Genomic DNA, 14,128 nt, shown 5'->3' with positions numbered 1-14,128 from the left:
GAAAACTGTCACGCCTGAAACCGTTGGTTATTTTGGTACTTGGGAAGACTGCATTTGAGTTTCCCTTGGGTCCCAAGATTGTCCCATTGAAGGTTATCAGGAAGTGACCCTGTGAACAACCTGTCTTCCATCCTACTTTCCACTAAGAACTTGAGAAAAAATCAAATTTATGTAATTTCTACTGGTTTAACATATTTGCCCTAAGAATTTCCATTGTGCTTTAGCATTTACAGATCACTCAAGTTCATATCATGATTATTCATTTAATTTCACTGCTTAAAGTCATAATAAACTATACAAAATTATAGAAGCTATTTTTTAATCAGAATTTTATTTCATTGGTGATTAATATTTTGCAGTATAATATATAATTTATAAAGCATACCATAATATCTAAATAATACTAAATCTAATATGTGTTACTTTATAGAATTTATTTTGCTTGCTAGATAAGATACTGACTGATTTGAGCTTCCTGTGCAAAGGTGTCTACCAGTCCTTCCTTTCTCATGGCATATTGTGGCAAAATCCAAGTGAATATTCTTCCATTTTTGCTTAATATTTCCTGCACTATTCCTTTTAAAGAAAGAATCTTGCTACAATCGTACAGAGGTGCATATATTCAACCTGCAATTACTTTTAATTGTGATATTTTACAGTGTTGTAAAATAGGTCCCATAGTACACATGCAAATTAGTAAACACAAAATTTAGGTGAACATTTGATATTTAATTACAGATTTTATGATGGCAATACTTAGAATTTCTTTTATTTCCGTGAATACTCTCTCCCCCATCTGATTCTTTTCACTTTGTCCCTCTTTTTTAGGGAGACCTGAAATGTCTTTATCAGTGGCCACTATCTTACAGCTTCCCCTTTCACTCCTGAGCTCTGCAACCAGAGAAGGAAGTTGCATGGAATTCCCTTGGATTCTGCAAGACGCTCAGGAAATATATGTTGCACACAAAGAAGCTTTTTAGTGTGAAACCACAAAGTTAATCTTGATCTGAAACCTATTGCCTCCTGGAAAAGGATGGGCAAGAATTTACACTGATTCATTACAAACCGGAGATCAAGTTGGATCAATGTCAGTCTGTCAATTTCTCAAAGTCAGGAAGTGTTTTCTTCCCTGTTCATAAACTTCCAGCTATTGTGAGGGAAAAAAGACTTAATGATACTATTTTTTTTTCTTTAAACATACAATGATATCTCAGAAGTCTGGGTCATTGGATGTTATTTTAAATTTTTGTTTTTCTATTCAGTGATGGTTTTGAGGACTCAGAGTTTCTGTCCCATCCCTGGCGGATCCGGTTGAGAGTCCTGTCAATGCATGGCAGGATCAGGATACACTTGATGACCAGAACAGTGCAAGGAATGGTGAGTGCTATCAGGTAGGTTGAAGGAAGATACCATCTAAGAATCACAGGACTGAAGAATCCCTTCCAGCCATAAACCAGGGTGTGCGCGGTGCACAACACTAGGGTCAGATAACCCAGTTTAGACTAGAAGAAGAAACAAATACATGAATATTAACACTCTACTTTTAAAACAAACTTAATTTAACTTGATTTATTTTCAGTGTGAGGTGGTTTGGGTCACACCTTGGAGATGCTCGGCCTATTCCTGGCTCCTTGCTGAGAAGTGACATCTGGTGATATCCAGGGGCAGGGAATTGAGCCCAGGTTGTATTCAGCTAGCATGGCTGCATTGTGAGGCAAAGCCTTAGCACCTGTACTATCTTTTCCGCTTAATATGGCTTATATTTTGAAGTGAAATGTTATAAGGTAATGAATGATATCTGTCAATAACCACAAATCTTAGAAATCTTTACAGCATTAGTTTCACCTGTATCTTTTTTGGGACAAATTTCAAGATAATTTTTTTGGCTTGTTTTGGGTCACACCTGACAATGAACAGGGGTTACTCCTGGCTCTGCACTCAGGAATTACTTCTGGCTGTGCTCAGGGGACCATATGGGATGCTGGGATTCGAACCCAGGTAGGCCGGTGCAAGGCAAACGCCCTACCCGTTGTGCTATCACTCCAGCCCCAAGATAAATATTTTCTTAAAAAATAATTGCTCTTACAAATGACGTGGTGGCTCTGTCTTAATTTGGCTAGAGGAGAAAGTTTCGCAGAGCTCACTTTTGTTAGTTAGAATAAGTATTTTATTTTTAATATTTTAAAATTTTATATGGTAGTTCACAAAATCTGATTACATTTAATATTTAAACACCAATTCCACCACCATTAAACCTTCCCACCATCAAATTTGGGATATTTCCATCCCAAGCCCCAATCCCTGTCCCAAAGCACAACCAAAATAATATATATTGTATTGCTGTTACGAAAAACCACTGAAAATGCTATAAAAAAGTATCCATAGAGGAAACAGTGTGAAGATTGTTCTATTTTGGCAGGAGCCATTAAGACATTCTTTAGGATATCACTAACATGTTGTTACAGGTTGAGTGACATGGGCTTTCGTATATATATCTGGAAATATGTATGTATGCATATATATATGCATATATATATATATATATGCCCCTCTGTGATTTGTTGCCTACTATTTGAACCCCATCAAATGTGGTGTGGTACTTTTGGAGAATGGGTAGGAAGTGTCTTATGATGTGTCTGTGGCCCCGAGATCCAGGAATACGTTCACTCATGCATGAGACTCGACCCCAGCATGTGAGGGCTCTCACCATCCCCCCCCTCTGGGGCACCTGGAGTGAAGCAGCCTGGCGTGGAGTCCGGTGGCATGGCTCTGGCAAGCATCATGTTGCTCCCTTCCAGGAGAAAAAGCCATGTGATCTCTAGAATAAGTATTTTCCTTGATTTCTTTCCCATTCGAAAGATTCTTTCCTTGTTCTACTTTTCCGGAGGTCAGAAATGGATAAGACACAATATGTCCTCTGGAAATACTACACTAGTATATGCTCTTGACTAAAAGCAGATGTTAGTGAGTTTCTATCACATAAAGAACAACTAGCAAACTTTACTCTTGTTCATTGGTTTAGTCTAAATTCTATACCTCAATGCTATTTCTGTCTTTGTGCTGTGAAGAAACCTCAGTGAGAAATGTTAACTGCTCTTGGCCCTTGGGAGACACTGCAAGAATATTCAAATAGTTCTGTAAAATTCAAATCTATCTAATTTCAGATGTTTAATGATCTAGTCTGTTATCAGGTTCAGATTAAGTTGGCATCAGAATTGTCTGGAGGGCCATTTCCCACCCCCACCTCCGCCATTAAACTATAGGGCCACTACCTCCTGAGGGTTTTTTTTTTTGTTTGGGGGGGGGGTACAACAGAGTTCTCAGAGCTGACTCCTGGCTATGTGCTCAGGAATCACTACTGGAAGATTTGAGGGACCATATGTAGTGCGTGCTCGAGATCAAATCCAGGTTGCCCATGTACAGGGCAAGCACCCTGTTCACTGTACTATGGCTCCAGTCCTGCTCCCGAGTTTTTGATGGATTAGGTCAAGGTGGGGTTTGGAGACTTATGTCCCTAACAAGATTCTGGTGGATGCTGCTGGTGGTGGTCCTGGTATCACACTTTCAGGACCACTGCTGTATAAGAACATTTTGTCCCACTACCTTAAATGAGGTATTGGTGGTATACCAAAAAAAGTCAGTTTTCTTTCTAACAGATCAGTATTGAGTCTATTACGTTGATAGTCTAGCCCATCTTGCTCTTAGCTTTTAACTTTATTTCAGTATAAACCTTTCCGCACAACATGTTATTATGCAAAGATTAACTTTCAGAAGAAGAAATTTTGTTTTTGAGTTTCTCTGTCCTTTGTACCTACACATAACTTCTTTCTCTTCTTTCTCTTCTTTCTTTCTTTCTTTCTTTCTTTCTTTCTTTCTTTCTTTCTTTCTTTCTTTCTTTCTTTCTTTCTTTCTTTCTTTCTTTCTTTCTCTCTTTCCCTCTCTTTCTTCCTTCCTTTCTTTCTTCCTTTCTTTCTTCCTTTCTTTCTTTCTTTCTTTCTTTCTTTCTTTCTTTCTTTCTTTCTTTCTTTCTTTCTTTCTTTCTTTCTTTCTTTCTTTCTTTCTTTCTTTCTTTCTTTCTTCTCTTCTTCCCTCTCTTTCTTTCTTTCTTTCTTTCTTTCTTTCTTTCTTTCTTTCTTTCTTTCTTTCTTTCTTTCTTTCTTTCTTTCTTTCTTTCTTTCTTTCTTTCTTTCTTTCTTTCTTTCTTTCCTTCTTTCCTTCTTTCCTTCTTTCTTTCTTTCTTTCTTTCTTTCTCTCTTTCCCTCTCTTTCTTCCTTCCTTTCTTTCTTCCTTTCTTTCTTTCTTTCTTTCTTTCTTTCTTTCTTTCTTTTTCTTTCTTTCTTTCTTTCTTTCTTTCTTTCTTTCTTTCTTTCTTTCTTTCTTTCTTTCTTTCTTTCTTTCTTTCCTTCCTTCCTTCTTTCTTTCCTTCCTTCCTTCTTTCTTTCCTTCTTTCTTTCTCTCCCTCTCCTTCCTTCCTTCCTTCCTTCCTTCCTTCCTTCCTTCCTTCCTTCCTTCCTTCCTTCCTTCCTCCCTCCCTCCCTCCCTCCCTCCCTCCCTCCCTCCCTCCCTCCCTCCCTCCCTCCCTCCTTTCTTTCTTTCTTTCTTTCTTTCTTTTTCTTTCTTTCTTTCTTTCTTTCTTTCTTTCTTTCTTTCTTTCTTCCTTACTCTCTCTTTTTTCTCCCTTTCTCTCTCTCTCTCTTTCTTTCTTTCTTTCTTTCTTTCTTTCTTTCTTTCTTTCTTTCTTTCTTTCCTTATTTTTATTTATTTTTTATATCTAGTCTTAGTGATGCTTCTGGTAGAGTCAAGAAATCTTGGCTAAGGATGTCTTACTAGGAAATCAAGTCATTATGGAATCTGCCTTCTTGTACCAGAGTTTAGAATTTTCTAATTTGAACTTGTTTCAGTTGCTATTTTTATGCAATTGCTAGGGAAGTGATGAAATTTCTGCATGATGAAAGAAAAATGAGAAGAATTTTAAAAGTCATACTTCTTTTGCAACATAAAGCATATTCAGTCTTAAAGTACTTACCTGTACAAATCGGAACTCTCTCCAGTTGACCAGATTGCTAACTGATGGCAAGGATGTGATTCCTAGGAGTACAAACAGGAAAAATCCAAGCACCCCCAAAGTCAAATATGAATCATTAAGCCAGGCTCTATATGTACTAATTGGACTTTCTTTTTTGAGTGCTACCTGAAAAAAAATCATAAGCAAAATTTTTAATTACTTTTTTTTTGGCAAAGTATTCAAACTTTAAAGGGAACTTTAAAACACCTCTGCATTGCTAATTTTCTAAGGATAAGTTGTATGCCAATTCTTGATAATCATTTGAAAAGAGAAAAATATACTTAAAATATATTGTGGGGCAGAAAAAGTAATTGGTTCTGCATGGACTTTTATTATAAAAGTTGACTTCAAGGAGTTAGATACGAAGTTTTAATTGACCCTACAAATCCTAAAACAAAGTAAACATTTATTTAAACCTATACCATATGGCTTGTTCCCCAAGCAAAATTTTATGTTCTTAAATGATTACATTAGAATTTTGTTTTTTGGTTTTTTATGCTAATTATTCACATGCAAAGTGTTTGGGTTCTTTCATGCATTCTATATTGTATATGGCAGCAAGTCTGTTGTACTATAGACTGGTGAGTGGATTTAGAGCTCTGGAGTGTTGTGACTCTTACCCAAGCAATTCCCATATAATTGTTAGAAAAATAATGTAGAGAAACAAGCAGAGCACTACCAATGAATTAATGACTAACAAAATTTGAGACTATAGTAATTCTGATCAAAATCAGTTATTTCTAAACTAGAAACTGATGCATAGTACTTCCTCTGGGACTATTAAGACTTCTGAGATGATTGTCTCTGAACTTTTTTACTATGCAGAAAATAATATTTGACATTTTTTCAGAACTATTTAGTTTTTTTCATTATTGAGGACAATCAGAAGTCACATTAATGGAGCTATAAGCACTCTTTTGTGTATTTGTTTCTATTCCTGTGACACATATTTGAGAGACTTCTTGTAAGAGAGTTGAATTCCAAGAGAAAGGACCATGTATAAAAATAGGATCTTTTGTGGAGAGGAAAGGAAACTTGGGCCATTGGTGGAAGAATGCAGACATTGGCAGTGGATTGTGAGTTGGAATACTGAATTCCTGAAATTTTTATTAACAGATTCATAAATCACAGTGAATTAAAATAAAAAGTATTGAATTGGTTTACATTTCTTGATTGCCAGTCAAAGCAATCCAAATAGCTGTCTTTAGGTTTCCTGAGTCCTCAAATCATTTTTTCAGCATCCTGTGAATATAGATCTGAATCTATGTAAATTCAGTCTAATTTTAATTCTTGATGTTGCATGCACTTCAAGTGGGTTCATTGAGAAAAAAAGAAGATGAAGAAATTTTCTGTAATTATAAAGAGGAACATAATATGGTAAGTTTCCTCTTTGACTTCAGGACTAGGAGATTATAAATGGGTAGATACTTACCTGAGTAATGGTCATGTTTTTAAAATGCCACAGTGCAATGTAACGAAGAGGAGTTGAAACTATGAAGAGAACATGAAGACAGGCGAGCCCCAGTGAGATCAAGCCAAGTTGCTTTCTGCATAGCATCCAATGGTCAAGCCAGTTTGGGAACTGATGGTATTTGGTACCCCGATACAGCTGCAAAATGGCTGCAATGATGCCAGGCAGGTAAACCAAGCCAAGCAGGATGAGAGCTACTATCGGACAGACATGACTTGGTATGGAATAAGCCAAACTAAATGTGACATCTTTCTTTTTAGAAACATAGAAGTAGAGTATGTCTCTTATAACACCATAGAAAAAAAAGAAGATAAACAGAGCAGTAGACAAATAGAAGGGGAACTTCCACATTGGAAATAGTTGTAGGGGATAGTTTTCAATTTCTTTGGCTGCCTTGAGAGGTCCTTGATCCAACGGAGTAAGTCCAAGAGAAGAAACAATCGCTATCACTCTTTGCTTGGCTTTACTGTCATTTCCGCAGACAAAAACCTAAGATTAAAAAAATCAATTTTATATTTATTTCTCCTTTCATCACGATTTTAAAGTCTACTTAGATACCATGTTGAACAGTGATATGCAACAATGACCTGCTTTTCAAACACGGATGTAGAATTAATGTGTTTAGCAAGATGACATTGTACATATATGCTTAAGTACAAGCTATCAAAAAAAAGGCTACCTACCAATTTTTTAAAAAAATTGAAGTTGAGGGTGATTTTAAGCACATCCTGTTATTCTAAGACTTGCTTCTCCATGGTAATAGTAGTCATCACTAGACTACTTTGAATCTCAGTAAATACACAAAAGCAGTTTTACAGCAGGTAATAGGAGTGGGATAGGATATCCACCAACCATTTAGCTATGTTCATTTTCAGTTACTGACAAAGAAACCCTCCACTGACACCACTCAATTCTGTTAAATGAAAGCCAGATGTGAAGTCAGTGGGAAACCACAATTTACTACCCACTTGATCAAATCCAAGAAAGCTATTAATGGCACATATTAGTAGAATGAAATGTAAGCGCATATTTTGTTTTGTAAATTATTCTTTGGAATCTTTGAGGCAAGTGCACATTAAAACGTGGATCTTTGGAAGATAGAGTGCACATTCTTTCATGGGAGGATGGGGGCTCCCAGGTCCAAGAGGGGTCCCTGTGGCTATTCTTGGACAACTGGCTGGCAGTTTGACAAAAGACCCTAAACATGATGCTGCTTGAACACTGAAGTGCTTGGGATTACTGTGCTTGGTGGGGAGTAGGAAATATATGATGCCAGGGACTAAACCAGGTCTGCCTGCATAGCCTGGGCCTTATCCCCTGTTGTTTATTTCTGATCCCCAAACTCACCATTTCATCTTACCTGACGACTTGCATCCAGTGCTCCTGACTGGAGAGCCCAGGCTGAGATGGTGTTAAATGCTTTAACCACATGGACTCCTGGCACCAACTGAGCAAGGTACTCCGCATTAGACTCAGCATACTGATTGGTCCTGACATTGTTGCTGACGTCCACCAGTATTTTCCCATTGAGAAATTCAGTTAGTTCTGTGAGAAAATGATAATGTTCCCTATGGATTGCTATGATTATGATGTCAGATTTTTGGGCTGCTTCAGAATAGCTTAAGAGCTCTGTACCACTGGGCAGAAGATTGCACTTCTGGGGGTTTCGACTTCCAAAAATAATAGAGTAGCCACACTGGAGCATTTTAAGTCCCAGGGATCTTCCAAAATCTCCAGTTCCAAAAATACATATTGTCTCCAACTTTTCTGAAGAATTCATGGTAAGAGCAATTGCATCTGTAGATTTTTCCATAACTGAAAGATAATACGAATAACCAACAAACTGTGAATGTTTTTTCATTGGGTATGAAAAAATCAATGAAATTTCTAATCTAACAATATCATTGAATTATGTTTTCTTTTATTTATTTATTTATTTATTTTTTGCTTTTTGGGTCACACCCAGCGATGCTCAGGGGTTACTCCTGGCTTTGCACTCAGGAATTACTCCTGGTGGTGCTTGGGGGACCATATGGGATGCCGGGGATCGAACCCGGGTCGGCCGCGTGCAAGGCAAACGCCCTACCCGCTGTGCTATCGCTCCGGCCCTGAATTATGTTTTCTATTGTTGGAATAAACTTCTCAAGTGTATTTATTCCCTAGAAATTTTGTAAGGAATGAAAACTTTCTTATACATTCTCATATTTATCTCATTTAAAGTCATGGTGTAAAATTTACTCAAATAAGAATTAAATTAGTGGATTTTTAAACTATGGACTCATATTTTAACAACATTGAATTTATCAAGCACTTATTGTTTCAAAAATTTTCATATCAAATTGATCAAAATATTGAGAAGGAAAGTATAGGCTGATTCATTTATACTTAATGACACATACAAAATTCTAAACAAATAATTAGTAAGCAGAATACAACAGCTTGCTAACTGAAGGTTCTCAGTAATCAATTGAGATCATTCTAGGAAAATTCTATAAATTTACTATTAGAAGATCTATTACTGTTAGGAGATTTAAGTAGAAAATAGACATATTTATGTATACTAAGTGGTGGTATTTTAACATTTAACATTTCTTAGTTGAATAATAGCAAGGGGGAATATAAAGACAGTTCTTTAACATACAAAATACCTCTCTGTAAAACCAGAGACATAGTAGGTAAGACATTTGCCTTGCATGCAATTGGCCTGATTTAATTCCTGGCACTGAATATGGTCCTCAGAGTGTTGCCAGGAGTGAGCATAGTGCCAGGAGTAAGTCCTGACCACCACACGTTTGGCCCTTCCACCCCACAGAGTGGAGTACCTCTTTGTGTCTAGGGAGGATGCTCAGTTGTCAGAGGTATTTTCTTGGATTCATAATGAACTAATTGCGACTCTGGTACTCATGTCCCACCCCATCTCCCAGCAGGTCCAGGTGTGGTCCTGGTTGCCCTCAAACCCTGCTGAGGTGTTGAGGGTGTTCTGGTGTTCCCCAGCACCACATAGCTCAACAGCACTGCATTGGCGGGACCCTTCAGGGAGTGACCCCAAGCCTTCTGCAAACAGCTTGCATGTCTGCCAAGCTTCTCTCTCTTAACCTAAAATCTGATATAATGGTTGAAAATATTTATTAGAAGGGCAGGAGAGATAGTCCAGGGCTTAAGGTGCTTTCTGATATGTGGAATATGGCCCCAACAATCCTCCCCCTATTACTAGAAACCTTCCTAATAAAGCCGGAAATCAGACAAATTTGTTTTCTGTGATCACTTTTATTACTGGTGGAAATGCAAGCTAACACAACTACACTAGAGAAAATTTAGAAATATAGAAATTCAAATGGGTCATGGGTGTGAGGTAGTAAAGTTATTAATGCAAAAGTCTTTTCATGTGACTGATGCTGGTTCAATCCTGGGTATCACATTACTCCTGGAACACCACCAATAGCAGCTTACCCCTCCCTCCAGCACATAGCTCTAAGCAATAAGATGGATGTAGCTCCTCAGTACTGCTGGGTAACCCCCAGCCCCAAAATGAACAAACAAGCAAGGACATGGATGATAAAATAGTAATCTTATAAAGGTCAGTAACATCGACAGAAATAATCCCATACATGTAAAAACACATCAACACCCTTACTTAAATAAATCTAAGTAATATTATTAAGAGTATATCTTAACTTAATGGTAAAAAAGATGGATTATTTGATGCTGGAGAGATAATGCAGCACGCAGGAAGGAAGATTGCCTTGTATATGGCCAACCCAGGTTCAATCCCTAGTACCTCATAGGATTCCCCAGTTCACCAGGAGTGGTCTTTGAGCTCAGAGTCAGGAATAAGCCCTGAGCACCAATGGTATGTGCCCCCACCCCCAATACAAAAGATGGAGTATTTGATAGTATTTTAATATTGGAACAACTAAATAGTGAAATTGAAGGAAAAGTTGAATCCAAGAGCTACTATCTATCTATACAAAACACATACACACACACATTACAGGATTAGAAGAAACTGTGGAGAATACACTTGTAAACTTAGAGGGGTAAGGCCTTTTTCTATCTTAAAAACCATTAAAAAATAAAGAAATAAATGTGATTGTACAACATAACTGCTGCAAAGCAAAAGCCCTATAAACAAACTAAGATGATAGAAAGCTGGGGAAAACATTTTTATCTCACACAAATCAATAAGGAACAAAAAAAACTGCCCAACAGAAAATTTGACAAAGTATGTGTTGACAGTTCAAGTGACTAAAGATTTTCAGCATAGTATAATATCCTCAGTCTAACCCCAAAGAAAATAAAAGTAAATTAAAATTAAACTGAATTCCAGAGAGTGAGTTTGAAGGGTTGGGCACATGCCTGCCATGCATGAGAACCTGGGACTCTATGCCCATCCCCAACACTGAAGCACCATAAGGTAAGGCCCATGCAACAACCACGTGTCCAAACTGGATACACTGGAGAGAGGTCTCTGGGCCACACAGCACAGCTTGGGAGGTCTCCCAAAGGAAACAAAAACAGGGGGCTGGAGAGACAGTACAGTGGGTAGGGCATTTGCCTTGTATGTTACCAACCCAGGTTTGATCCCTGGCATGCCATATGGTTCCCTTGAGCCCGCTAGAAGTGATCCCTGAACACAGAGCCAAGAGTAAGCCCTAAGTGCCACTAGGTGTGGCCTCAAAACAAACACAACAACAATAAAAGAAAGCTGAAATTGAAATGATGTTTTAAACCATGTGATTCTATGGCAATTATAGTTTATCTGAAATAGCACTTATTATTTCTTAAGAAGGTCCTGCACGCCCCACTTATTTCTTAGATATAAAACCCCATAGCAATATCTTTAAAGCATGTGAATTTATTAAAACACATGTAAAAACAGCTCAAGTGTGAATTTTTTCTTTATTTTAGTCTTTCACATTTTGCTTTATATTGCCCTCTTAAATGCAGTTTGGCAATCCAATGTAACATGCTTGGGTTATTACCTGAAGCATTAAAATTTAGTGTCCCACATAAACCTTTAGAGACATCTCTGGTAAATTGAAGATAAAAACCAGTATGGAGGTGTTAAAATAGCACTGGTTGAGTTAATATAAAGGAATATAATTATTCCATTGAGCACTTTGTCATTCCTAATCAAGTCAGACAGCAAGGTAGACAGTTTTGTTGGTCTGCACCTTACTTCAAAAATCCTTCTGGTTCTATTTCCGGTCCCTATAGAGTGATGTTCAATTTTCAAGATCTAACAGAGGCTGACTCTGGAACCCATATCTCCAGTATCTTCATTCTTGTCCTAGACTTCTCCAAGACCTTTGTCTGCTTGACACTTTGAAAACCTGCTTGGACACAATAGGCCAGTGGAGGGTAGCAATTCATAGCAAAGGATTTCCCTGTTCATCTCTGACTCATAATTCTGACACATTTTATAAAACTCTTCAGAAATTCCCAGTGAACCAAAGCACTACTCATTTGTCCTTTCTTACAACATTCCTTGCTTAAGCTCCCTGCCTTCATCCTATATCCTGGAATCACTTCTTTGATAAACTCTCTGTACCTTTGCTTATAGATTGCTTACAAAGCAACTCAGGGTAACTGAACATTTTGACTGGTTTTTAATGGAAATAAAATGATCAAAATTAAAATTACTGTAATTGGGAAGAAGAAGTGACACTTTTTTTAAAAAAATAAGGCTGAAATTCTTTGAAATACATCTAAACTCTTAAGAAATAATTCTAATAATAGTAATTCATAAAACTGAAATTTAGGCATACTTTAAACCACAGAAGAAAGTCGAGGGTGTGTATTAGCTGATTCTATATAAAGAAGTTACACCCAGTTCAGACTATCTGTAACTGAGAATAGCTCATATGTGTAAACATGGAATTATGCAGGTAGTGAGACTCTTTGCTTAAAGACTGAAAAAAAAAGCTTCCCAATTTAGAGTTGAATCAGATTTAGAATGGAAGTAATAAGGAAAATAAGAAGGTGGTAAACAGGAAGTGGAATTATTCAGAGAGAGAGAGAAATGTGTTAAAATTGTAAAAAACCAACATAGTGGTCTCCTCTCTCTCCCTGAGTAATTTTGCAAGCCTTAATGTGTAATAGGAAACACAAGAGGAATATTTCTTGGTGAAAAGTTTCAGGAACAACTTTTGCCTCTTATGGAAGAATCTCTCAGAGATTCAGGACACTTCCAGCTTTAGAGGATTTTAACATATTAAAAACATGGGAACGCCACAGTAATATTACAAAAATTATATAACGTTATAATAATGTTATTATCACTGTTACTTCACTTTTAAAGCCACACCAGAAGCTTCGCAGAGGCTGTTTCTGGGTCTATGCTCAGGAGTGATCCCTGCAGTGCTCCTGGCAGAGGACGATTTTATGGGGATCAAATCAAGGTTGACAAGATGCCAGACTAGCACCTTAATCCTGGTACTATCTCTCCAGATCGGAAGAAATCATGTATTTTAAATAATTACATTTGAAAAATCAATTCTTATTAAGGAAAAACCTTTTGGTTTGAAATAATTGTGGATTTATAGGAAGCTGAAATTTGGTCATTCTTCACAAATTCGCCCATAGTTTTTAAATAATTATAGAACCTTATCAAACTTATCTCTCTGGCCTAAGATGGCTAAATTTTACTCAGTAGAATGCTCTTAAAGTCTGCTTAAGTTATTGGATGTAGTATAAGAGTTCATTCCTTTATATTTCTGAATGCTAGTCCATATTAAATATATTACAGTTTATTTTAGTGCAGGGACTGAGGCACAGGGCTTGCATGTGGCTGATCTTATTTGGATCATGACACTGTCTGGTTCTGGTGCCCTGAACACTGCTGAAGTGGGCCAGTAGATCCCTAATACCATGAGGTCTTCACATTGAGCTACCTATATGGTCAGTCAAGAATTGCTGAGAGGGGCCCAGAGTTGCTCTTAAAGGAACCTAATTCTGCTACTACCTCCCCCCCAACCAAGAAAAAGATAATTGTCCATAAAAATGATATCATAGAGGCCCGGAAGATAGTACAGGGGGTTAAGGAGCTTGATTGCATGTAACCAATCTGGGTTGGATCCCTGAGCACACCCAGGAGTGATTGATTCTTCAGCAGAGAGCCAGAGTAAGTCTTGAGCAGAGCAGGTATAGTTCATCCCGAAATGAACAAACAAAATTTTTAAATAATATATTTTAAATGCATATCAACAAACAGTAAAACTAAAAGATTTCATCTTATTCACACACATTTTGTCACCAGTGTTTTTTAGCTCACCCTATTTTATATACTTTGACAAATTAAAGCCAAAAAAAAGTTTCCCATTTTAAAGATTAGGCAGTAATATGTAAGCATCTATAAAAATGGAATGGGGGATATAGCTCAGTGGAAGATCAAGATCATGTGCTTTGCATATATGTTACCCTTGGTTCAATTCGCAGCAAGACAATTATCCCTGTCCCAACCCTCCCACCAACCCCACAATAACTATGAAGAAAAAACTATTATCATCACAGCACACAGTGTAACAGAAAATAGTGTGAAGAAAAAAACATCGTAAAATCCTAAGGAGAAATGAGCTGGAGAGAAAACTCAG

The 14,128-nt window shown here is 37.2% G+C and overlaps 1 protein-coding gene across 1 annotated transcript; it reads right to left on the bottom strand.

Annotated features, from left to right (window-relative positions):
* Nucleotides 1-1,238: 1,238 nt before the first annotated feature.
* STEAP4 (STEAP4 metalloreductase) lies at nt 1,239-8,349 on the bottom strand. Its single transcript, XM_004602279.2, has 4 exons — nt 7,897-8,349; nt 6,498-7,025; nt 5,027-5,191; nt 1,239-1,502 (listed from the first exon to the last, which is right to left on the bottom strand). Exons 1-4 carry the CDS (start codon nt 8,347-8,349, stop codon nt 1,239-1,241), a joined length of 1,410 nt encoding a protein of 469 aa, XP_004602336.2.
* Nucleotides 8,350-14,128: the final 5,779 nt, after the last annotated feature.

Source organism: Sorex araneus, chromosome 1 (genome assembly GCF_027595985.1).
Source record: "Sorex araneus isolate mSorAra2 chromosome 1, mSorAra2.pri, whole genome shotgun sequence".
Classification (NCBI taxonomy): Eukaryota; Metazoa; Chordata; class Mammalia; order Eulipotyphla; family Soricidae; genus Sorex; species Sorex araneus.
This window is presented reverse-complemented; position numbering and strand designations above follow the sequence as displayed.